The sequence below is a fragment of the Pagrus pagrus genome, assembly GCF_965226575.1.
Source record: "Pagrus pagrus genome assembly, chromosome: 4".
Taxonomy (NCBI): Eukaryota; Metazoa; Chordata; class Actinopteri; order Spariformes; family Sparidae; genus Pagrus; species Pagrus pagrus.
The window spans coordinates 18,820,450-18,847,018 of record NC_140188.1 but is presented as its reverse complement, the minus strand read 5'-3'; the positions used below and the strand labels follow the sequence as shown (position 1 = coordinate 18,847,018).

The 26,569-nt window shown below is 41.9% G+C and overlaps 1 protein-coding gene across 2 annotated transcripts in view; it reads right to left on the bottom strand.

The window, feature by feature from the left end:
- Positions 1-24,651, bottom strand: part of pdgfd (platelet derived growth factor d) — a 57,570-nt gene extending 32,919 nt beyond the window's left edge. For both annotated transcript variants that reach the window (XM_084351666.1, XM_084351667.1), the window contains exon 1: positions 24,179-24,651. In XM_084351666.1, coding sequence (XP_084207792.1) covers positions 24,179-24,299 — 121 coding nt within the window. In that variant the 5' untranslated portion in view covers positions 24,300-24,651. The remainder of the gene's footprint in view (positions 1-24,178) is intronic.
- Positions 24,652-26,569: the final 1,918 nt, after the last annotated feature.

The window sequence follows — 26,569 nt, the reverse complement described above, 5'->3', positions numbered from 1 at the left end:
CAGCCTATTAAATGCTTAAACGGGCTGCCAAATATACATGGGTGGACGTTAATATACCTGGGCCGCCCGCCCAAGTAAACTGTATGTGTGGGAAACACTGGAGAGATACAGCTAGCCTGGCTCTGTCCAAAGACAATAAATCAGCCTACCGACATCTCTTTGTTTTCCATGTCTGTACTAAAACCAAAAAGTAGAACTGATTTTCACCAAGGGCTACATACTGTATGGTGCAGACTTTTACTTGATTGGGAGTAAATATTTGAATTGCTTTTAAATATTAGGGAAAAAGGAAGTTTTAAGCACACAGAAAGTGCATGGACATTTCAATGACAGCACCAGGGAGTACCAATCTGAAAAACATGCCAAGGAAAGGGCTAATAAACCAGTCATGCTACCTTGTAGTTTGTATTAAGCATCGGATTACTTTGGCCAACTTCATTCATTATTGTTGGACTGTAATTGGCTCAGAGTCTAAAAGCTGAATGTTAATGAGGATGTCACGAGCAAATTTGGCCTCGGCATGAAGGAATCGATCGATTTTCCTTCATTATAATTATTATTATTATATTATTATTGCACATTAATGTGCTGTCAGGCTCAGTTATCTGCTGGATTGTTTGTTCATCTTTGTTTAGCAGCAGAGTGTAAAACATTGCCCATTAGCAGCAAAAACTGCTGGTAAACATCGTGTGTGTTCTTGTGATCGTGTTTGTGTATAAATGTGTGTGTTTATGTCATTGATTGTTTATAAGTGTGGACAGTGTGTGCACATCTGTTCCTCACTATATATGGGTCTGTGTTTGTGTGTGTATGTACAGTATGTGTGTATTGGTTGTTGATGCGGGAACTGTACTTGTGCCCTCAGAGTATTTGCACCCATGAGAAATAACCAAAGCCTTCTCCATCTGGCTAAATGTTAGCTCAAGGCCTGTGTGTGTGTGTGTGTGTGTGTGTGTGTGTGTGTGTGTGTGTGTGTGTGTGTGTGTGCTGCTTATCAAAGCCTGTGCTGGCTCCACTGTTTTGCCACTCTCTCATGACAAATCAGCTTTAAATATTCTCCCTTGTTTCTCAGTCACGCCCACACAAGCATAGAGGCATGAAAAAGACACACACACACACACACACACACACACACACACACCCTGGAGGTGAACACTGCATGCCGAGGGGTGTCAGCTTTGGTCAGCATCGGCTCTCGACCCGCATTTCTCCTCCTCCCTCTCGTTCACTTCCTCTGCTCCCTCCATCCTGCAGCATCTTCTCCACCTCTGTTTCTCTGCTCTAAGTTTTCTTCACTTGATTTACATTCTCACATTTCGACATATTTCACGCCTGTGGCGTCCCTGAGGTGTGACCAAGGTTTAACTTGCGCCCCGAGGTGTGAAATATTAGTTGAAAAACGGTCAGAAAACACAGTGCGTCACTACTGTATCTCTCTTCTACTGTCTTATATCGTCCCCTTTTTCTTCCAGATTATCATCTTGCTGCAGCCCCACCTTTGCTGCTAAAACCAATTAACTTCCATCACTTTCTTCTATGCAAAGAGACTACATGTTTTTTAAGTCAGTGTAAAAGTGTGGGGAATTGGGAGGCTGGAGAGAAGCGATGGCATGGAGAGGAAGGCAGAATATAGAAAGGATAGGCAGGAGGGACCTTACTAACAGAGTGATGATCAGGAAGGAATATGCATGTTTCAAGTATGTGGGAGTGTCCAGTGCATTAGGCAGGCCACACAGGCATTCATCTGAGAGCAACATACATGGCAAGGCAGCTGGGGTGTGCATATCCATGAATTATAGAGGACAAGCATGCCTATATATAATTATAGACAGGAGCACACTACATGCATCATGTCCGTTCAGTTGGACACAACAGAGCTGCTGCCTTAGCTCGGTAGCCACAGAGCTGCGGTCAGAAAAATGGCGTAAGATAACATGAACATGGATTTCCATCTGAGGCATTTTGAAAATGTGTTCAAAATGCATAAAGCATAAGAAATATAAGGAGAAACATTTCATTTATGGCCTTTCTTAAAAATAGTGGCTGAGTGCCAAACAACAGAAAAAGAACTAAAGTTACTTCTGCTAAAAGAAAGCAGAAGATTATTAAAGCTAAAATATGACTAATTAGGGGCGCGGCCACTTTGAGTGACAGCTAGCCGCAGCCTGTCTGCTCTGCTCAGTTAATTCCAGTCACTGATCTTGACCTCGGCCATGTTTGTCTTTATGTCTTTTGGAGATCTTTTAATGCAAATATCAGGCAAATAATGGCAGTAAATAGTACTAACAGACTGTCGGGAGGGACAGATGCTGGTGTTTTGGATTAACGAGCGATGTTGTTCGCGTTGACTGGCAGACAGCTGGTGGAGCCTGAGGAGACAGCTGTGGGCAGAGCCAAAAGCTTCTAGAGAAATGAACACCTGTAGTCGAGGAGACAGACTTTGACTTTTTAAACTTTTGGGATTAAAGAGTGAATTTATCTTCACTCTCGCCTGTCTTAACGAGCTGCGGAGGTGTTACAATCCACTGTAATGTACTGTAATTCTTTCTTATTCGACTGCTGAAGGGAGGGGAGATGATGGGCGAAAGAAAAGACACTGACAGACAGAAACAGAGTATCTAGGGAGTGTCAAAGACAAAGCTGAACACAAGCAGAAATAAGTTCTCAAATAGTTGGTAGTCAGGCACTGCAAGATGGCGAAGGCTGGGATCAGCGACGCTTAACTTTTGCTCTTCAGAAACCTATGGGTGACGTCACGGTGGCTCGGTCCACAGTTTTTACAGTCAATGGTTTCTGCTAGTGTGCTACAAGCTGTTAATGTGTCAGAGCAGTGTGTGTACAGTCCAGACTATTTGTTGGTGAATAAATGCCACAACTCAAAACCAAAGCCAACGTTTCTTTGACTTCTCTGCATCCAGGCATAATCTTTCAAGAGAGAAGACATGCATCTAAGAATCAATTTCTTACCCCACCTCTTTCAGTTGCACATCAATGCTCTGAAAGAAACTGAACATTATCATTTCAACTTTTCAAACAGAGATTTTTCCATCCTGGTTGGCTGAGTGCAGCTCATCCCACCTCTTTGAGCCCATTAAGCTAATTTGTCGGCATCAACAGGTGTTGAGTCATAGACGCCCGAGAGGCTCTAGTGGATACTAATGCTAATCAAAGCCCCGAAAGGACCATCGAGACTTCCCGGTGAAGATGTAAGGACCGGCTAAAAAGCTCCAGCACCAGAGAAAATTTGAAATGCATTGTGAGTCACAGCTTTCCAGTGATGTCTCTCTTCTTTGTTTTTTGCCTTTGAAAAAGATGACAAAAGCGAAATAATGATGAATTTGCACAAATCGACAGCGCACATCACAATAAAGCGAGTGACACTCTCGCACAAACATGCATACAAATTTGGATGCACACAAAGCAGTTATCATCTTTGCTTATTTATGAGTGTTACAGTGTTTGATGTGTTGAGGCATCTCTGGGCTTTGTGGACTTTCACAGTACAGTAGCTGTGGCAGTGTTTCCTTCTCTGTCTTTCCCTCTTTCTTTATCTTTTTCTCTTTACATTTATTTTGCTTCCCTGTTCTTCTTTCTGCTTCTCCACCTCGCTCAGTCACTGTCTCCCCGCGTTTCTCTCTCATCCATCCCACTGTCCTTCATCTCTGCTCTGTCTCATTCTTGGATCTCAACCTTTCTTCACCTTCATTTTGTCCTTCTCTGTATTTGTTGTCTGTCTGCTCCCACTCTCACTTCTCCACTCTGAGTCTTTTTGAAGGGACTGAGTGAGCTCAGTAAACTGTGTTTCAGTCTGTGGCTGTTTGTCTAACCTCCTCTGCCCGTGTCACAGGACATGCCTTTGTGTCGGCTTCAAAGGAATATGCACACTCTCTCACACACACATACTGACACACACACACTCACACGCAAACTCTTCATAATCCTTAAACAGAGGTATGTGTTCACCCAAAGACCCACATAGCACACACACACAAGCTTTTTCATGCACCCTCTGAACTGCTGACGGTCTCAAACTGAAAACATCCACTTCCCCCCACACACACATACGCACACACACAAAAGGTATAACCCCTCCTATGAGTGAGGAATAGAGCAAGACAAGGAAGAAAAAGAGAGACAACGGGAGAAATGAGTGGATGGATGTCTACCTAATATGTTCTGTAGGTTAACTGCAAGAGAACATGTGTGTGTGTGTGTGTGTGAATATTGCCCATTATATGCTGTGCACTGGGTTTGATTTGCTTGTGGAAAGTCTAATATGTGTGTGTGTAAAGGCGTTTGTATGTGGAGGATTTCAGTTCAGAGTGTGAGTCATCAATATCTATACAGTCTTGTCACCGAAGACACTGAGGCGCTGCTATTTTCCACAAGCCAGGCATCCAAGATATCTCTGAGCAGATGTTTGAAGCTTCAATGTTTACACAAGGTAGATGATTAGAAAAAGTGAGATAAAAGTCTTTATTAAATCGGAATTATCCACATTTGTGTTGACAGCACAGACTAACAAAACTCACAATAACAAGTAGTCCTGTAACCTCAATGCTCCATATGTCACCTGGTGACTCGAATAACAAAAGTGGTCCACTTTAAAGGGGCACTATGTAGTTTTCAAACTCAGAATTTTAATATTTACAGTAAATAATGAGATAATACAAACTCAGAAGTATTTATTTTTTCCATAAGTGATTAAACAAGCTGTTCTCAGGGGAGAATAAGGTCCAGAACACTGTTTGAAGCTAGAAAGGTGGCAGGGTCCGCCACATATAAACAAAGTAAAACATTATGAAATGCTGTTGTCCTTTAAGGTCAGTTTGTTTATTCAGTTTGTTTCAGCATAAACAAATCAGTCAACCTATCTTTTGATAAAAATGTCTTTCCCAAAACTACATAGAGCACCTTTAATTTGTAAGGTTAAGGTTCAGGTATAGCTAAACTAGCTATCTAGCTAACTAAAAGTCTCAATAAACAACTTTTTCCCCCATGGTGTTTCAAGTGGTATTATTTTTGGCACCACTGTTGCAGCGACAACTAAACTGTTTCCTCAGAAACACAAATTACAACAACACAGGACAAATAGTCAATCATTTGCTCTATAATAGAAATGGATCTCCTTTCTTTTTCCGGCTGACCGCCTGCCAGGTGGCAGACAAAATTGTATAGTGATAGCAAAGTTTATGAACCAATGTAACGCCCATGGCTTCATTATTCTATATCCATTACACTGTGCAATCAATATTCACTTCATAATGATTCGTTGGAGCAGAAAACTTGTCTATTGCCGGTTTAAGTGAGCTCAATTAGCGATGTCGTCACTATCTCCACGGCTAACCCCTTCACTTAAATAATCACATTGTAGCCCTCTGAATTGGAATCGAAACATGAAGTGCTTTGAGATTTGAACCCCTTATACTTACTCATGTATAATATATATATATATATATATATAATGAAAGGATTTTTATGTGTTTTACTTTAAATGCGCTATTATCCTTTGTGGTGGTAATCAACAGCATAAAAAAGTTTTTTTTTGCTGGACATCAGATATGACATGCCCCTTTCACCCTGCACACACAAACAATTGTCACACACTGGCTTTAAACTGACATTAAAGACCATGCAAGGGGTTACAAATGAATTCAACCTCACATTATGGACATGTTTTACAAGTTGAAATTTGTGTGAAAGGAAAAGGGACAGAACTCTGGTCTTGTTTCTACAAGCTAATCTCTGTATTGCACTGAGCTAACATCTCTACATTCTCCTTGTCTTGTGCCAGTCCACTTAGCATTGCTCCCATCCTCTGCGGTGATGTGTTCCTGTTTAACACCTTGGCTAAGCTTGCTGAATAATGCAGCGGGGACCAACACTCGCTGAGTCAGCACTGAGGACAGGTCAGTGGAGACAAGGTGGCTGAACGGCTCCCAGAGCCGTAACGCACAGATGCAGAGGCGGCAAACACACACATGCAGATGCAGGGGTGCGTGGCAGCCAAAATATACATATTCATGGACACACACATGCACAGGAGATGCTTAAACTGAGGGGCACATACAGTATATAGATGCAGGGAGGAGGAAAGAAATAAAGGGAGAGAGACATAAAGTTTGAGAGAAACCCATCAGTGCAAAACGGCGTTAGGCTCTCAGGCCTATCATCCCCCTGAGATGGGGGTGAAATGCATAATCAATGTGTTTCATAGTTGACACATTTGCTTTCATAACAACACTCTATTCTGCCTCTGATTGGCTACATCCTGCCTGCTAAGTAATGCGCAAGTGCAACTCTCCCCAAAGATTGAACAGGCGAGATGTGTCACTCTGTAGCTAAAACAGAGCGTTCAAGACACACTGTGAAAAGGGATGCTGCAGCAATGCACCATATGAGAAAAATAATGTGTTTTTTGAAAATCTAAGTGTGTAAACCTATTCTACTGGGATCCCAGAATAAAAGTATGAAGCTGAAAATTAGCATAATATGACCTCTTTAAAGCAACACTGTAATTGTTCTATTTATTGCCAACGGATTGATCAGTAATACAATTAAGATGGAATAATGTCGACTTCAGTGGTGATCCTACATTTTGAGCTGGTGCTCCTAAAATTTACAGCACGGAGCACCTCCTCCACCTCCCAGCTCCTAGTGGAAAATGTTAATCTGGAGCCCTGCATTTAGATAAAGTCTTGTTGCATGTTTTTATCCAAAACCATAAGTTAACCATATGTTAACACCTATTCTGGCCACAGATGCTCACATATGGTTTATGAAATGTATTCACGAGGATAACAAACAAAAATGCAGCAGAACAGCAACATATACAAACTCTCAGTCACAGACATGTAAACATTAATTCAGAATTCATGCAGTCTTGCACATGCACACATGCTGCGTCATTCACATTCACAGTTAACACAGTCACAGATAAAGTGTTGCCTAAAACAGAAGGACGGAGGACGAGTCAAAGGACAACATCTGTCAGGGAGCTACAACTCGCTAAATGTGGAGACAGAAAAACAAATTCCTAGAGAAAACTGAGAATAGAAGGGGATGAGAAAAAGAGAGACAGAGAGGACGTGGAGAGAAGAAGGTAAAGAAGCGGGGGAAAGGAGTGATAGATCAGACAGAAATCCATGAAAGCAGGTGGGTGTGCGAAGCCAGCTCAAGTTGTAGCGACAGATTGTAGGGAGGTTTTGAGGGAGGGGCAGGATAGAGAGAAGCAAAGGATGAGGGATGAGAGGGGCTTGTCCCTGTGTAACCTCCTACACTGTGATGGAGTGTATTTACCAACACTTCATCAGCAATATCCTCCCTCTATGTGTGTGTTTGTGTGTGCGTATGTGCGTGTCTTCATGCAGAGTGTTGCATTATCTTCCATGTTATCGCTTCGTTTCTGTACCTCATAAAAATGTGAAAATTGGAGTGCTCCAAACCACGGATCACTGCTCCTGTAAATCACAAGGAGGGTGAATGCCTGTTTGGCTTAAGGTTGGATAAAGGGCCTGGCCTTTGTTACACTTGTCACGTATTGAGAAATGCTAAGGGATTCTTCAGATACTCCTGACGTCTGTCGCTCAACGTGGCAAATGTCAAGAATACCGGCTTAGGTACGATCACACCACATGCATTCGATGGATTTCTTGTGCTTCCTCTCCTCTGTGTGTGTGCGTGTGTGCAGCTGTTTCGACATTAAGGGCTAATGCGATAATGTGTATGTGTTTGTGAGAGAGAGTATCAAAGTGTGTGTGTGTGTGTGTGTGTGTGTGTGTGTGTGTTTGTAAGGCTTGTTAGAGTAGCAGTTGGCTCCTGCTGACAGCTACTGCAGTCTGAACAGCAGGGCTGACGAGGACAATCAATTAGCCCTTCACACACACACACACACACACACACACACACACACATTATATTCACATAAATACATGCACTGAATTAAACACATATACAGTCATAACAGTGCACAAATTAGGTTTCTTTTTTTTTATCTCCATTACTTTATGTTTATGGTTGGAAATCAAGAACCAGAACCACTGAGAACAGGTTCTGAAATGTCTGATCCATTGGAATCACATTCCTCCAAGTTTACCGATTCCCTTTTATCAATGCCTGCATGTTTTTTCTCGTAATTGCACATCGCAAAAACAATGATGTAACAATCCAGTCGCCAAAACAAATGTTTGCAACGTACGCTTCTGCAAACCACAGACACGTTGAAGCTTTACATTTCTTTATGTTGTTGTGAAACACTGTGCTTTTGGTCAAGTTAGGTTTGGGCACAAAAAACACTTGGTTAGGGTTAGGAAAAAATGTTGTTTTGCCTTAAAATGCCTGTACCTGATATGTTTTGTAGAAATGTCAATATGGTGAGTTGTCAGTGGTTTGGAGAAACTTTAACAGCCATCATTTTATCCCGGCAGCTGGGCTGAAACGTCAAACTCGTGTCCAGGCTGCTGGAAACTTTCAACAAGAAGAAGATGTGGTGGAGAGGGAGAAACGGTCCAATGTGTGGCTTCATTTCACAAAGAAAGATGAGAACAGTGCCAGTTATAATGTTTGGAGAATGAGAATTTCACGCAAGGGTGAACACTAGCTATCTGTCAGCGCAAAACAGCCTTAAATGCCTTGTACTTGACACTCTATGAATCGAGCAGTACACCCGTTACTGAGGGTTCATATCCTGTTTTATAATAACGTTAGTGTCCCGTGGGTTACCAGATTTCTCTAACCAGACTGAGAAAACCTACTGTAAATGAAAGTAAATCCTGCACAAATATTTTCTCATTTCATCTATTTAAGATGACAGACTGCTTCTGCAGTTACGTAGCTCTCAGGCTAAAGCCAGCTGGAGAAAAATTGATCAGGAATAAAAGGAAGGACTAGAAGGATCAAGACGAAATCAATGAGGGAATTGACAAAGACCTGGACCAATAAGCAGAATTGATAATGGCATTGGTATGAATAAATTCACCATCCCTGTCAATGTTTCAACATCTAACTGTACGGAAAACTGGGTGATTTTGTTTCTGTTGCTGGGCTGTGTGTGTGTGTGTGTGAGTGTGTGTGTTATAGCTAAGCCCCAGCTGCGGTAGCACAAGTTTATCAAATATCAGCGTTGAACCCTCTAAGGGCTGCTTGGATGCTGTTTGCTAGATGTAAGTTTGTGTGTATGTGAGTGTGTTTGCTCTGAGCGTTGTGTGTGATGCTGAGCAGATGCTGATGTTTTGACAGCCATCCTGCTCCCGGTCTGTCTGCCTCACATCAGCCGAGTGCGAGCGTGCATACACGAATGTGCATATGTGTGTGTGTCGGGAAGCGCGTGCCCGAGTGTGTGTGTGCGTGTGGTCAGAGCGCAGGGTTAAGCAGTGGTCTGCCTGTCAGTGTGTATCTGACCTTCTATCTACCACTGGGATCACTTATCCTGCTGCAGGCTCTGCAGTAGCACATAACACCACCCTCCTGCCATTTCTCTCCCCTTCTGCTTTTATACTCTCTCTCTCTCTCTTCTGCTCCTTTTTGTTAACTTTTCTTTCTGCCTCTCTCTCTCTTTTCTCCCTCTGATATCCCACTAACAATGCCGTCTCCCTTTCTCCTCTGCGCTCCTATCCATGTCCCCCATCCCCATTTCTCTCTCGCTCCCTGTCCTCTGTATTTGTATTCTCCGCACTTCCTCGCTCTCTGCTGCTCAGATACAAAATTCAGAGAGTAAATGATGAAATGAAAACAGGAGAGGGGAAGCTAATGAAGACAAGAGGAGACAGAAAAAGAGGGGGGGGGGGGGGGGGGACAGCGGGAGAAATGCTGAGGTACACAAATGGAGAATCAGAGAGGGTGAGGGAAATATGGGGAGAAACGCTGACAGTCGGAGAGGGAAAGATAAAAGTGTTTGACAGAGGAGGGGGAAAAAAAGACTCTTTTTCATTTGTGTCAGAGCACCATTGTCAGAGTAACAAAGAAATAGCTCTCACAGTGCACTAGAGGATTTCTCTCTCTTTCTCTCTCAGACACACACACACGTATAAAACACACAACATAGATACACAAAGTGTTTATCTCTTTCCTTCAGCAGGGATGAATCTCCTGGGGTGAAAGAAGCTCCTGCTCTCATCTTTCTGCAGTGTCACTTCTGACATTTGTCACGTTGTCACCCTCGCTTAGCCCTGGTAGAAGAAACTCACTTGCATGACACCATTCGCTCAGACTCTCAAAACTTTTCCCGGCAGGTATTGAAAACATTTGAAACATTTCATTCAGTGGTGTCATTTACACCTCCTGTACTATTTCACAGATGTTGGACTCTGTGTAATTCCTTCACACGCAATGGATGACTTGATTACTAAATTCTGCACTGGTTGTGTTATGCTGCACCTAGTAAACACATCAGTTACAGTGGAAATTTCAGGGGCGATGCAGCAGAAAAGTGAACATAACACTCAGCCTTAAAACACTCCCCTATTGCAAAGGGCGCATTGGGTTAGTGTTGAGTGTATCATGTGTGGTTGTTACAGTGCACTCGTGTTGTCTGCTTCAACTACCGCCAAAAATTCATGGTTATTTCCATCCATCTGTTTATCTGTCAACAATTCTTCTACCTATTCTACCTTCTCAAGTTCTCAGAGCCCAAAGAGGTCAGCTCAGCCACCCACATAAAATGTTTGCGCTGTACATTTCTGCAATCCACAGATACATTAAATCTGTACATTTTATGCTTGGGTTAGGTTGGGTGGGTTCTGTGGACAGAAATCTTTTATTGTGAGGCTTTTATTGTGAAAAATCCGCAAGCACTGCTGGACTGGGTGCCCCCACGTTCACAAAAACGCTGCAAAAGTGCCTTCTTTGATGCCACTATCGTTTCACCCAGCTGAATTTACTTTATTTATCATATTGATGTTACACTTTAGAAGAGGACAAGTTAAGTTGAACTGTTGCTGTGAGAAATCAAAACACGTGGCACAGTTGACATGATGGACTGTAGTGCTGCTGTTATCATGTTCTTCTGAGTCATGTGCAACAGCTAGTGGTGAAATTTGGTAGTCTTGCTCTGGTATTAAGCCTCATATCAAACCAGTTTGAAAATTTGAAAAACCCTATTGACCACTACACAAACTGTGTCATTTTAGCAACCGTTGGAACATTTTGCAGCTGTTCTTGTGGTGGCAGACCTGTGTAGGTATGTGTGTGTATTTTTAAGCCAAAACATGATCTTTTCCCAGTAAGTGCGAAGCCACTCGATATTTTTGATAACGGACCACAACATTTCAACATTGTATGTTGTATGTTATAATATTTTTAGAGAGACCTCAGGACTGCTGTGGCATGTGGCATGGCAGTGAAAATCAAGTGTTTTCAATGGGAGTCAGGGCATCTCCAGTCGTAAATGTGTTGACAGATCTCTGGACATCTCCTGGCATGTTTGTGGCGACCACAACAGTTATTTTAAGGCAAAACATAATGTTTTCCTAACCCTAACCAAGTGGTTGTTGTTTCAACATATCTGTAGTGTGAAGACGCATACAGTGCCATTAGGTTGAAGGTATTATCAATTAACTTCTTTTAAGGGACTTAAGAAACTGAAGCAAGATATTATGTGAACAGTGACATATTTTTGACAAATTTAATAAAACAATCAACGAAGTCAGCACTGCTTCACTTCATTTCTATGCAGCAAGCACAGTCTACTTACTCTGTTATTTGAAATCTCCCTGAAGACTTAGTCTGTGGACGTGAGCAATTTTAAAGCAGCAGCTCTCAGAGGTTTAAGTAGGCTCATGCTGAATACATATAAATTGTACACACATAGTATCTCATGCTGAATGCTAAAAAGCTACTTTTGGTGCGAAAAACCGGAATGATTGTGGGGCAGAGCTACTATCAATCTGCCCAAACAGACAAGCGTGTTTTTAGTTTGTATGGTTTTGAAAAATCAGCCCAGGGAATAAAAGCCAGAATAAAATGTTGGCATTGCACTTTTATGCAAATCATGCATATGTGTGTGAGGAGTAACCAGGAAGGTGGTGGCATAACATCTAGGCGAGATGGCAAGAGACCACTGTTGGAGAGGACGGTTCAACAATTGTAAGCATGAAGCCACTGGACATTTTTAAAGAGATGTCTGTGACAGAACCAGCTAAGCCCAAAGATGACCTTTTCTTAAGCATAACCAAGTGGGTTTTGTGCCTAAACCTAACCAGATCATAAGCACAGCGTTGTCAGGACATAAAATTGGAAACCTCAGTGGTTTGCAGAGTCGCACAGTGCCAACATTTATTCTGGCGATTCAGTTGTAGAAACAGATATATCACATTCTCTGTGATGTGAGGATTTTAAATTGTGTTTGCAAATCACTAAATGAACACTCTGGCTTTTCGCTACATCCATCATCTGCTTTTTTATGCATACTTTGCCTGCAGCTTGAAACAGATCAGCTGGCTTTCCCTTATTATCCACCTTAAACCCACATAACTTCCAAACCGCTGCACAAGAGATGCTTTTAATTTCTCTCACAATCCCCTCAGAGAGCCTGTTTCAATGCAACACCTTGTCTAGAGGGATATCAATGTAATTAACACACCAGCTGCAACTACAGTACAGAGGCGTGGTGTTACAGTGGAGTTATTTCTGTAAATATAAAGTGTGATGTGGCAGCTCATGGTGGTCCAACACTAGAAGACACTGACAGTTGCTATCGCCTTTAATTTGTTATCCAGATATGAATGTGATTGGATTCAGGGCTCGCTTTGAGTCGATTCACAAACTGAACATATGTAAACTAAACTGTTGGATTCATTATAAACCACTGTTGATTTACATCAAATTACTTTCCTCAGTATACTTTATTTAAACTGTTAGTTCAGCGCAGTTCGAGAGTATTTGTATTAGCACAGATCTTTGCTGTAGGTCTGAGAGTGTTGCTGCACTTAGTTTTGCACACTCCAGTACACACACTTACAGCGCCATCCATCCCCAAACACACAAACACCATCCTTCTCTCTGTCCGTCTCTATATCTCTAACGCGCTCACACAATCGGATCAGCAGTTTTCTTATGCATTTACCGTAGAGTCACATTAGCTTTGTTTGTCAAGGACTCAGACTGTTGGAGAAGCTCACCATCTATCTAATCCACGTCTTGTTAAAGCCACACACACTCTTTTGATGCCTTTATCATCCTTCTCTCTTATTCATCAGTGTTTATCTCGCCGTTGGAGGTGTTTAAACACTTCCTCTCTCCTTTCCAAACTTTTCTCTCCTTCTTTGCTCTTCTTATCCCCCACTCTCTTGTTTTTTTTCTTCCACTTTCACTGCATATTCAGCACACGCCCTCCCTCTCTATCACTCTTTTCACACCTCTGCTCTGTCTCTTTTCATATCCGTCACTCCCTCACTCAGCTCACCTCATTTTATCCCTCTCTCCTCTCTTTCTTTCACCAGCTTGTCAGCTAATTTTGTGAAGCCACGTATTGGCAGGCTACACCATCTCTCTCCCCCCCTCCCTTCAGTTCCTCCTCTCTGTTACCCAGCTCAGCCTCTCATCTCCCCTTCAATTATAACTTTTCACTTGTTTATTCTCCAGCTTTTTCCAGCTCTGTTCGTTAATTCCCCTTTCCCTAGCTCCCTGCCACCCTCCCCGAAAATCTCCTCCTTTGCCATCTTTATTCTCTTCATGTGTCTCATTTCATCTCCTTTTGTCTTTCATCCACTTTCTTTGTTGCTCCCTGCGTCTCTCTCATCCCGTCTCTCTGCACGTAGCCTCCACCTCCTTCTCTCTCTCCGTCTCATTTTCCTGCTCCTCTGTTATCTGCATCCACCGTGCCAGTCAGATGGCTCAGCTACAAGACTGACTACCACTCGACAAGGACTCAACATCAGCCTGCCTTTCTCTTTCTTTTGCTCTCTAAATCCCCTCTGCAGTATACTGTGTCCTCGACTCGGCTCAATTTCAGAGCAAGATTAGAGCATTATTGGCTTATAAATTGAGTTAATATAGCCAAAAGAGAACAGTCAGCATCAGTGGATATAAATAAGTCTGAATAAATCACAAAAAGTTTGCATTACTAAGCAAATGCAAGCGTTGTAAAGCTACATAATGTACTGTAAGTGGATATCACGCCGTTCTCACTCTCAACAGGGCAAATACAGCAGCCTGGTCTGTTTCCCTATGCTTCTCAGTTTGATGCTGGCCTAACTTAAAGTCAAGTCAAGTCAAGTCAAGCGGTGGTTGGTTGGATGATGTGAACAACATCCTGTACATTCCTTCAGTTTCGTCACTTAATTTTACTTATGTTATGAGACTGAACATAGTCATTTTAACCCAAAGTACGATCATTTCTCAACCCTAACCAAAGTGCAACCGTTTGACAATGTTAATAACTTAATGTGTCATGCTATTTGTCAGCGTGCTATATTTTGAAAGTGAAACCGGATGTTCTATATTACGTATTGTTACTAACTTGAACGCGGGGCCTTTATTTTGAAAGTATAACTGGACGTTGCATATAACGCATTAGTGCAAACTTAACTGCAGAGCCCTTCACTCACAAAACTGATGCTAGAGGGATAAGTAGAACTTCATAGTTTGAAGCTTAAAGGCCACTGACCAGGCTGCCAGATTTGACGCGCTGGGAGTGAGAATGTGTCGTAGATATACAACCCAAATTAAGCAAACTCACTGTTTTCTCACTTTAAGGCCGCTGACTTGTCTAAGTTTAAACGAAAGGGAAATTAGTCATCAATTACATCCCTAGTAAACAGCTAGCCTGGCTCTGTCTGACTGCCAGGATGTCTGAAGAGCGTTTAAATACTAAATCAACCTGGAACTCTACGTTTTTAACACTTAAGGTTAAAATAAATGAGATATTAAGTGCATTACATCGGGAGATGTTTAAAAAGAGGTCTTGATCCTCAATTATAGCTCTTAGCAAAAAGGCAATTAACTATCAAACTATTGCTTTTAGTTTGCGAACACCTGCTAACATTGTCCTCTATGAGCTGCTGAGGTGACTGAGCAGAGGTGTGAGGTCAGGAAGAAAAGTAGTATCTTCACATATTGCTCACACTGGCAGGCGTATAGCAGCAGGAAAGCAAAGAAGGTGTAGGACACCAGTGTTCCTGCCTGACAACATCTTGGCCTGGTAGCCAGTGCTGCATGGACTGGTACCAGTGTCCAGCCTGGTTGCTGTGAATCAGTGATTTACTGTATCTGACATCAAATCCACAAACAATTTATAAATTCTGTAAGATGTTACGGTCACATTGGGGTAGTTCTTCGCATGGATGCGTCTCTGCTTCTTTTTTATCTTCAGCTCCTCGTTATAGTCGGCTTCATCTTAATAGGAGATAGCAAGTGATGATGGCTGCTACGTGGACTCACATCATCAGCGTCAAAGAATTCAACCCTCTTCTGTGTGAAGATATTCTCTATGTTTGGATAATCTTGAGGAATTCATTGTTCTTTTTAACAATCACATGTGGGGCACAAGGTGAAGAAGCTTAATCGTGTTTCCACTTCACTGAGTGTGCACAAATGTAGCCTGACCCTCCCAGTCTGGGAGGCCGGATTTGTCCTTAGCCTTTATCGTGTTGACAGAGTCGTGCCTTCTTTTTCTTTCTTCTTTATACTTGAAGTTTTGATCTGATACCGAGATCAGATAATCTGCTGATGTTTGGCACTTAACTCAAGAAATACCTTATCTTCCCCCTCCTGCACTCCTCTATCAGTCCTGCTTCCTGCCATCTCCTCCTTTGTACTCTGTCCATTTGGCTTGCCGTCGGTCTTACTATCTCTCTTTGCAAGCTGACAGGGCAGAAAAGTGGAGGGACAGGTCTTTTTAACTTGGCATATCTCGCTCTACACACCTTTTCCCTCTCCTCCTCCTCCCCCTGTGCCCTCTAACTCTTCTAAGCTCCCTTCTAAACTTTCACTTCTCTCCTGCTGCTCTCTCCTCCTAAATCGGAGCACAGCCTCCTACAGCATATGAACCTACACCAATCTCCACTCACTTTCCAATACATCATCTCGCTCTTTGCACACACACACACACACACACACACTCCTCTTCAGCGAGACAGTCCAAGCGGTCACCACCCTAATTTCTGTGCAGGGGAGGAAAACACTGTCTGCCAAATGTTTAGGGGTGGGGTACCTTTGGCTCATGTGATTCTCGTGTAGAACGTGTGTGTGTGTGTGTGTGCGTGTGAGATGACAAGTGATTAATGTGGGATTCCCTTGAAAGGGGAGATCCTGTAATTGTGTTTGTGTGTGCCGGCCTGGGTGGGGGGGTGGGTAGAGTTTCCATTTTGGGTGTCCTGAGTGTGACTCATGAATTCCAATAACCTCAGTGACACTCCTCCCTGCTGTCACCCTTGTGTTTCATACGGGGACAAAAAGACACGTAGAACCCATTGAACCTGTGAGATCAAGCAGGTTGATGGCCGGTCACAAGCACATCTAATCTTTCAGAATAGATGAGATGATTGAGATGAGACTTTAGATGAGGGTTTTACCGAATGTCCTTTTATATTGGAAGCTTCAATTTCGAATTAAGCGTTGACGATTTGTCATCATACTTTATGACATCATAACTCTGAAAGAAATGAATTTGAAGAGTGATTCATCTGAGTCATCTATATGAGTTTGAGTTTTTAATTAAATCAATCTTCTTTACTGAATAGAACTTGTGCTGCGAGACCACCTCGTTAATACATTATAAATTATTTATATTATATACAATCGCACATTCCTCCTTTGTGTGCTGCAAGCAGGAGAGCAAACAGTTTTTCACCACAGTGAAAACTGTGCTTTTGAAAGGCTAAACACCAACAATTATGGGTTGAAGCGGAATGTTTTGTTACAATAAAACATGCTGTGAATGTTTGAAATGATATAATATCTATCTTTAATAATACATTTTAGTCCGACCGATAAATTGGTTGGCCGATATTAACGGCCGGTATTGTCCGATTACAGATATATCGGTATTGGCATATATATATGTGCTGACATAATTGCACTGGTCGGGCTCTAATTTGGACTTTACGATGTTCTGGAGCTGTGGAAACAATCCTACACAACCACCACTGGAATCTTATTCTTCAAATAGTACAAATACTAATAATACTGGAGCACACTAAACTTTATACACAACTGTGCAGAACTAATGTATTTAAACAGAGGAAATACAAATGCTAAACAAAAGAAGCTGTGCCCCATTTAAATGTCGATTAAGAATTTGAATGTCATCGCTAAAAATGAAGTTTCAAAGTTGTTGTTTTTTTTGTTTTTTTTACAAATTACCTCATATTTAGATAACTTTTTATTTAGAAAGGTTGTGTGATGTCACTGAAAGCTCCAGAGCAGTTATTAAATTGACCTTTAAGTGAGATTGTTTTGCTGACTGCTGTTTCCACGACTGAGAATCAAGTCAGCGGTGGACATGACGAAGTCCTTCAAGTGCTGAAGAAAATGCAAAATGAAATATCTACAACTGGGTGAAGTAAATAGTGTCTACTTTTCAAAAGGCCTCACATGTCTCTACTGTGGTATGTACAAGGGCATCTGTCCCTTCTGCTACACATGTTTGGATGCTCAAGAATGTTTTGAATGACTGTGTATCTTTGTGAGAGAGAGAAAGAGAGAGACAGAGAGAGAGAGAGAGAGAGAGAGAGTGTGTGTGTGTGTGTGTGTGTGTGTGTGTGTGTGTGTGTGTGTTATCGGAGGCAAGGCCACGTTGAGTTCTCAGACACAGTCAAGGACCATGACATCACACTCTCTGATATCACCACCGCCCAGCTCAGGACTATGACAGCGTGCATGCTTTTGTGAGCACGATCACTCACATGTTGCTTGTGCATATGCGTGGACTACTGTCTAACTTTTATTCCCTTTTTGCTCATTTCTTCGTCCGTGCCCCTTTTTAAAAGTGTGAATGTAGATGTTGTTTGTGCATCCACATCTGATGTTGAAATGCTTATTTACAAATGTAGGATAAATATATCGTCCCTGTGCGGGTAGCTTTGTTTTGTGTGTGTGTGTGTGTGTGTGTGTGTGTGTGTGTGTGTGTGTGTGTGTGTGTGTGTGTGTGACAGTGTCACATTATATTTGCTCACAGGTTGAAATAGCTTTTGATTAAAAAGAGCTGAAACGGATTGGGGAGAGATGGGAAGATAAAAACAGAAATGAGAAAGGGAGAGACTGAAAGAGGAGGACCTGGAGAGATGGAGTGATATGTAGCAAGAGACAGACTGATAAGACAGCACTGAAAGAGGAAGGCGACAGATAAGAGAAGAACTATTGGAAGACAGAAAAGGGGGATTCAGAAAGATACACTGTCATACGAGATGATGTGGTTCTGTCACTGAATACAGGTTATATTCTCTGTTTAGCATTGTGTGTTTTTGCAAAAAACTGTATATTTGCAGAGTCGACCTCTACAAGTATGAAAGTGTGTAAGTAATAGTTGCATAACTGTAGGTAATCTTAAAGTCAACAGGATTAAAGAAGATAACAGTGGACAGACCCTCAGACTCACAATGTTGTACAGCAGTGAGTTTGCTCATTGGTAGCAGCCCAGTGCCATGGAATTAAACATCAGAAGTGAAAATGTGAAGACACACAGATACAAAGAGTCTGGATAGAGTATTTTAGGTATTCACGTAGGGCTGATGACATCAATGCCTGTAAGAAATGAATTAATACATAGGCCATTTAATGAAAAACGCTGGGACTGTTAAAGTGGAAACAGACAACTTTTCCACCCCCTAGCATTTCCAAGTGGTATTATCATTGTAGCCGCTGTCGAGTGGCTCACTTTCCTCAGAGCGTCACAGCACAAAACATGACTTCACTCATCCATCTAGTCTCTAATGGAGACATGAAGGCGTATAGAAACGATGTCAGGCAACAACAGTTCATTGCAAAACGGAATTCATAACGGAAAGCAAAGGAAGAATTTCATGGTACAGGGAAACCCTTTCTTTAACTGTGACAACAAAACGCTTTGACTTGATAATGATAAGTTGAAGCAAAAAACTTGCCTTTTGCCAGTTTTAGAGTTATATAACTTTAAAAAAAACAATAGGATGAATCATTTAAGCACTTTGTTGTTGATTTCTGGTGACTTTTAAGGATGTGTGAATTTCTGTTGGACTCTGAACATCTGAGGATAGACGCGTGTCACAAATTGCCAACCAGTGCCAGACATTTTATCTAATCACCATGCACAGGAGAGACTCACTAAAAGTCACAGTTGAAAAGAACAGAAAGCAGTAGACGCTTTATATCAACGATAAATGAGACCGTATTTGCCCGCCACATTATTACAGTTAACTGTTAAACACATGATCAATTTGTTGTCTTTGGAATTAATTGCATGATGGTTATTTCTGGCTGGCAGTGTCAGTGACTGATTACTATATTCTTGATTCTGCCTGTGCCTGCTTTTACATGTACATATTCCCCTGCCTGCAAGTGCTGCTCGCACACACACACACACACACACACACACACACACACACACGCACACACACAAAAACACAGTATTGTGTAATAGGTTTCACCCTATCTGGGTCATCTGGTCTGTTCAGCAATGATAATAAGTTGTTCAAGGCAGAAAGGCCAAACAGTGTTTACTTTGTGGTTCTGTGTGTATTTATGTGTTTCCTTTTTTACAAATACACTCTGTCCTCACGTCTCACCCCCTGCAACCTCTTTACTGTAATGCACACACACTTTAATGGCAGGCGAAAAAGAGTGAGCACAACGCTGAACAAACACAGGAGGAAAAACCTTGGGGGGAATTCCTAGAAGTGAGCTGAGACGTTCTGTCAGAACACTCACACACACATTCGCATATACAGAGATACACACACATGCGCACGGGCACATTCACAATGGATGAGTGAAAGCTGCGGAGCCCCTATCAGCTTCAGGTTCGCTCCTGCACATGGAAACACAGCTAATCAGCAGCAGTCAATCAAATAACGGAACTAAGCGCTCGTATTCCACATAAGCCGCCTGTATATGCATAAACACAGGAACACACACGCATACGCACACACACTCGTAAAGATAACTAGCGGGTATTTTTGTAAGACTGCATGCAGCGGATTAAAGAGATGTTAAAAGGCTGTGCAGCAGCCAGTCTCAATAGCAGCTATCACAGAGACTCATCGTCTTTGTGCAGCAAAAGATCATCAAGTGATCAAAGAATCTGCTCTCAGAGTTGATCAGATTTGATGTTAACAGAACATAAAGATGGCTTCAGTGAGTGGCTGCTCCAGCGTGACAGCGTTCAAAAAAGTTACATAATCTCATCTCCAGAGCTCCTGTGATGGAACAATTAAACACTGCACTGTTTTAAGGGCTGCTGGTAGAGTTGTGATTGAAATGCTGATCGTCTGAAACAGTGTAACATTGTTAAAAGGGCCGTTCACACCAAGAACGATAACTATACCGATGACTATAACGATAACTAAAAGGATAATGATGTGAGCATCGACACTGATGAACCATATTGTTCTGTAACAGCAGCTCCAGCTTTGTCGGCAGTTTAAAAAAAAGAAACTGATGACCTGTTACTGTACATTGAACGATCAGACAAACAAAAAGCTCAAAAGAATATGGCTGGACAAGCTAACACTCATTACGAGAGTACTTGTTTGTATGGGTCAACATCAATTGTCCTGGCGATCATCCAAAGGGACATCAAAAAGAAACTTCCGTGACCCCATTTGATACTTTTATCACCAATGGAATTGCCTCGTTACTATCGAGTACCAATAAATGTCTTGTCATTTGATGCCAAATTTCAACACCAAAGGAGTTATTCGCATCAGCATCAGCGAGCCACTAAGCACGCAGCATGCTCGTTGTGCCAAGATCTAATAGTGCTGGTAACTGGCTGTCTCGGGGCATGCAGGATAAAAACTAGGTTAGGCACAGAGACGGGCCTCGCCACGAGTATGTGTAATGTAATCTTTGGTTAAAACAGATTTCAAAAAATTTGTATCAAAAAAAGTATCGATCAGGAACCGTTATCGGTATCCGATTTTTTTTTAAAGGATACCCATCAGCCCCACAGACCATGTGGCAGTATGTCTCAGGTAAAATTAGGTTTTTTAAGTATAATCTGCAGCCTATATAAGTGTTTAGTATGGTGTGTGAATAGCTAAGATTTGTTAGAGTAGACCACCTAAAAAGTGACTCCTAAATACCATCAATAAGCTTACATAAAAACGGTATGCTACAGTTGGAGATCAATATTATAAGCACTCCTGCAACATTATTTTGTAGCAGAATGACTCTAAAATCAAGCTTATTTCTGACCCTTTAAATGTTTTAGGCTTTTGATTGGCTGTCATTGTTTCTATCTTCATCAAATCGCTCTGAAAGTGATCTCAAAGACATCTTTTGCCACTGGTGTTGTCATTATAGTTGTGGTGTGGTTGTCCACTTTATATTTATAGTTATTGTTATAGCATTGCTGTTGGTGTCAACTCCCACTTCAAGTTACTTAAATGATGCATGCTTTCAGAGAACAACTGTCTCTTTAATGTTTAGGCCATACTTTCCTTCGTTGAGAGCCCCAAACCGATCATTTCCTGACAACATCATTACAGGGAGTTCCCAAATTTTGGATTAGTTTGACAGATGGCAAGTGTAGACAGCTCTGGGATAGATTATTTCTTTCGATTTGAGGCCCACACAAACCTCCAGTAGGTGTTTATAGTACAAAGTATTTATTCAAGGCCTAGTGTGGGTTTGAAACGCATGAACTGAGACGCAGCCCTGCTCCAGGACAAAGAAGTCTTTTAAATGAGAAGTATTTTAATGAGAATCTGATAATATGTAGAACATTTACAAGAATTTTTGCATTGGTATTGTTACCAAATGTTGTTAATTGTAGAAGGAAAGCAAGCAAAAACACCACTACCATAACATTTTCTGACAGTGACTGCAGTCTTGAGATGCTGATCTGATAAAAAACTAATAAAAATGGCCATTTCTCAAGAATCATAAAAGCATGTTGAGCTTTATCGCTGCCTTGTTCCGATCTTAATACTTGTTCTTCTCCCGTGAGAGAACAACGACTTTTTATGCTGCTGGTGTTTTGATTCTCGACCAAATAGAGTTAGTGCAGCTGCTGCCTTCTTACAGTATCAACTTTTATGTTGTAACAAGCCGTTTCTTTGTTTTCTCTGACATTCATCCACAGTACACACTTCTGACTGGAAAGGACCCAGCAACTGCTATGTTTCCACTGAGTGATACACAAAAAATATCAAATTGCAGTTATTTTGAGATATGTTGTGATTGTGATGTGATGTCTTCACATCATATGATGTCACCATGTCACACATATGCATAATTTATTCCCGTATTCATGGAAGAAGTGAAGCTAACGGGAAGCTGAAAACACCACAGAGTTGACTGGAGACACAGTGAGTGTTGCCGGCTCAGGCGTGTGTGAGCTGACCAATCAGAGCAGATGGGGTATTAGGAAGGCGGGCCTTAAAGAGACAGGAGCTAAAAAAAACAGAACGTCTCACACGTACGCTGTACGAGAATACTGATGCATTTTTTGCGCATAAAAACTTGTAAAACTGTTCTAGTAGTAATCCAAAATAAAATTATGAACCTGAAAATGAGCATATATCTCCTTTAATTAATTTACAAGGGTGTGTTATGACACAATTTACCTTAATCAAAAGGTTGCAGCTCCTGTGATTTGGATATTGCACTATATTGCAATTTCGATATCATTTGGATGAACTGTTGAGCCCTACATACACTCGGGTTAAAACAACAAAACTCTGATACTGACTTCTCAAAGTGTGTTAAGACTCTGATGATGCTCAGCACATGCGTGACAGGTTCAGCTCATGACAGGATTTATCATGAACAGTAACTTGGGGTAACAAGAAAATAATCTGAACGTCAGACATTTCAGAGGCATTAGATGGGGAGCAAAGGTCACTGAAATGTAGGCTACCTAATGTGTCCGTGTTATTCTTCTCCTATAAACACACACGCGGGAGGAGTGAGAGGTGAAACAGGCCTCGGGGGCAGTCGTCCAGGTCCGAACCTAATACAGTGGTATTTTCATGTTTCCCTGCCAAAAGCAACCCTGCAGCTGAGTGCATGCCTATGTGTGTGTGTGTGTTTAATCAAAGGTACTGTAGCACCATGACTTTATCCTCAGGGCCAAGTGAAAAGTAAGCATGGCGCACCTGCAGGAAGTTAGTTAGTTATGCTTGGGGAGTCTGAAGGAGATGAAGGAGGTGCACTGAAGCAAAGTCTCACTCTTAACTGGCGTGTTGTCCGACACACGCACGCTCCTTCAGTTCATAAAAATCTGAAATATGTGGGAGAGCGTGTGATCTGACAGACTTTGCTCTTCCTCTGTCGACAACTTCTTTTCATCCTCTGACTTTTATCCTTCTTTCACCACCCTGCTGTTGCCCTCCCTGCTTTTTTTTATATCACTGTGCCACAACAGGTCGTTCAACACAGCAAACCCTGTCGGTCATTTAGAAAGAACTGATAGGACCTGTAGGCCACCACAAGACTATCAAAACAATATTTCCTCATTTGGCACTTAAATATCTCAATATGTTACAGATCTATTAAAATTAGTATAACAGCTGAGAAAGGGCATAAAAAGGACAAAAAATAAAAACCTTATGCACTCGTCTAACTCTGAAATAGAGAATAAGTATTTTTCTGGCAAAAAATAAACTTAAGTATCAAAAGTACAAGTAAAAGTAAATTATACATATAATTATAAGCATGTTTATACTGTATACTATGGGTGGATTGATTCTCGGCCTTGCCAAAGATCGGATCAGATATTCAGAATTGTTCTGATTATTGGAATCAGTATTTTTGTTTTTTTTTTGTAGATAAAATTAAATATGATGCAGCATGTAATCTGAAAAGTATGAATTTAATGAGTTAAAAAGTACAATATTTCCCTCCAAAATGTAGTGGAGTGGAAGTATGAATACCAGAAAATGGAAATACTCAAGTAAAGTACAAGTACTCATATATTAACATGGATACTTTTCTTCAAGATGGTCACTTTATCCCACAGAGACAGTTTCATCAGCACGGATATAAACACTGGACACAAAAGCAACAAACACAGCAGCAGACTGAAACAATAAAGACACCTCACCGTCTCTCCTCATGTTGCCCCTCATCACTCTGGCGGTGGAGACCTGAGCCTTCCCGACCCCGGCCATCCAAGTCCCCAACAATAAAACCATCCACATCTGGAAAGGCACCGCTCCACTCATGTTGACGACAAACTCTACGACACACGCTCAAACGAAAGACGAATGCCTGAAAATAAACTCTCCAAACTTTCTCGAGAGCCACTTGTGGCCTCTTTTATGCCCGACGCCTGGCGCACACGATGTCCCGTCTTGTGCCAAACACTCTGTCCTCTTCCCGAAGTTACGCGCCCACAGACACCGAGAGCAACACTCCGAAACTATGAAGCGCAGGTGGCGGGTAATATAGCTCCCTTCACGGTCAGACATGAGCTTACAGGCGCCGAACTTCTTATCATAAATTCTGTTCAGTCACTGAGAAATATCCCGCATACTTTTACTAGTTACTATCTGACGCCTGTGCGCTCCTCTGGAAGTCGGCGCGTCAAACTTTGCCAACTGAGCGGTGCGCGCTCACGGTGTTCTGTGCGTGTGTTTGTGTGACTGTGTGTCTGTGTGATGTGGGTGTGTAACTGAGCGAGATGCTGAGGCGGCAGGTCAGGGAGGGAGAGAGTGAAACACACTTTAAAATGTACTTTAATGGGAATAAACATTTAAAATCTATCTATCTATCTATCTATCTATCTATCTATTTATCTATCTATCTATCTATTTATCTATCTATCTATCTATAGTTAGGAAAGGCACAAAGAGGGAACATGTACAGTCTGTAGGAAACCTTGAGGGGAGAGCGCAGGGAGGGTCACCACAGCCAGGCACAGGAGAGGAAACATGCCATGAGCTAACCGAAGAGAGGGGAAGTCTCTTGAGTTCAAGAGCAGCAGGCAGAGAGCGAAGGAAACAGCTGACATGAGCCCACTCGGATTCTGGGGACAGAAGGATGGCCATTAAATATCATATATAACACACTGCATGTGTTAAATTCAGTGCTAGCTGGAGGAGAACAGGAGGTGGGCATAATCTATGTGAAATGACACAGTTAAAGTATATATAATCATCCTGGAAGTGTACTAAGGAAGGCTCTGTCATTTGGTTTTTCATGGAATCAAACACTTTAAAGGATAAAGTTACCTAAAAAGGAACAATTCAGTCATTACCTACACAGCCCCATGCCGACAGAATGTCGGGTGAAGTTTCAAAGTCCGCAAAACATTTCTGGGGCTTCACAGCAAAACAGTGTTGCAGCATTCTCTTAAAAAGTGGATGGGGACTTGTTTCAAAACGTTTAAAAAAGCTACAGAAAAAAAGCATTAAATGGCTCCATACAGCCCATCTGACGTAATCCAAATACATGGAGGCAATGAGATTACAAACTGACTTGGAAAGACTTCACTGTAGCTGCTGAGCTAAAGGCGTTGAGGGTGTAAATAACGCCTTTTCAAATCAATTTGGGATCTCAGTGCTTCCCGAGACATGGATTACGTCGACCGGGTTGAGTTAGGGTTACCCGTACCCGTATGCATCAGCTGTTTAGGAGAATGCTGCAACGCTGTTTTGCTGTGAAGCTCCAGAAATATTTTGTGGACCACAAACCTTCATGTGACTTTCCATCGGCATGAGGCTGAGTGGATAATGAACATTTCCACTTTTGGGAGAACTTATCCTTTGATTGATAAAAACAATATGTTTCCTCTCTTGTGTGGCCTCCCTCAGATCACTCGCTGTTTAAAATTAGCCGTCACTAGCCATCTTACACAACACGGATGACATGATTGCACTTGTTGAGGATTCTATTAAGTAAATCCTGCCAGTGGACTGCCAGGAATCGTTCATTAGGCAACATTGTGCAAGCCAATGGCAGACCGTTTCAGACAGGCATTATGTTTGAGGTAATTTCTGTAAGTACATTTCAGAGTGATTTACCCACTGTTGTAAGATGTCAGGGTGTCACATGCTTTATTTTGCCGCAAAACAAAGCGGTGCCATCGACACGTCCATTGAGTTTATAAATGCGATTTTGTAATTCCCCTTAAGGCGCACTCATAGATTTATTCATCTCCCCCCCCCCCTCACTTCCTGTTTTCTCACTCATCACACACTTACCGTCAGCATGTCCCACTCTCTCTCATTTCTTGTCGCCGGTGTCCGCGTCCCACCGTCACCTCTCGTCTTAAGACTTATTTAGATTTTTTACGGGACGAACTCGCCAACTTGAGGTTTCTGCTGACTCAGCGCAAAGCCCTTCCCATTACCACAGCAATTGGCTAATGAGTAATGCAGCACCTTTAAAACTTAGAACCACTTAGGGAATGATATAGGTTATTAATAGAGAGGGGGAATTAATTAAATTTAAAAGCTATTAGACCACCCTGCTGAGCTTCAAAGGCGTGTGC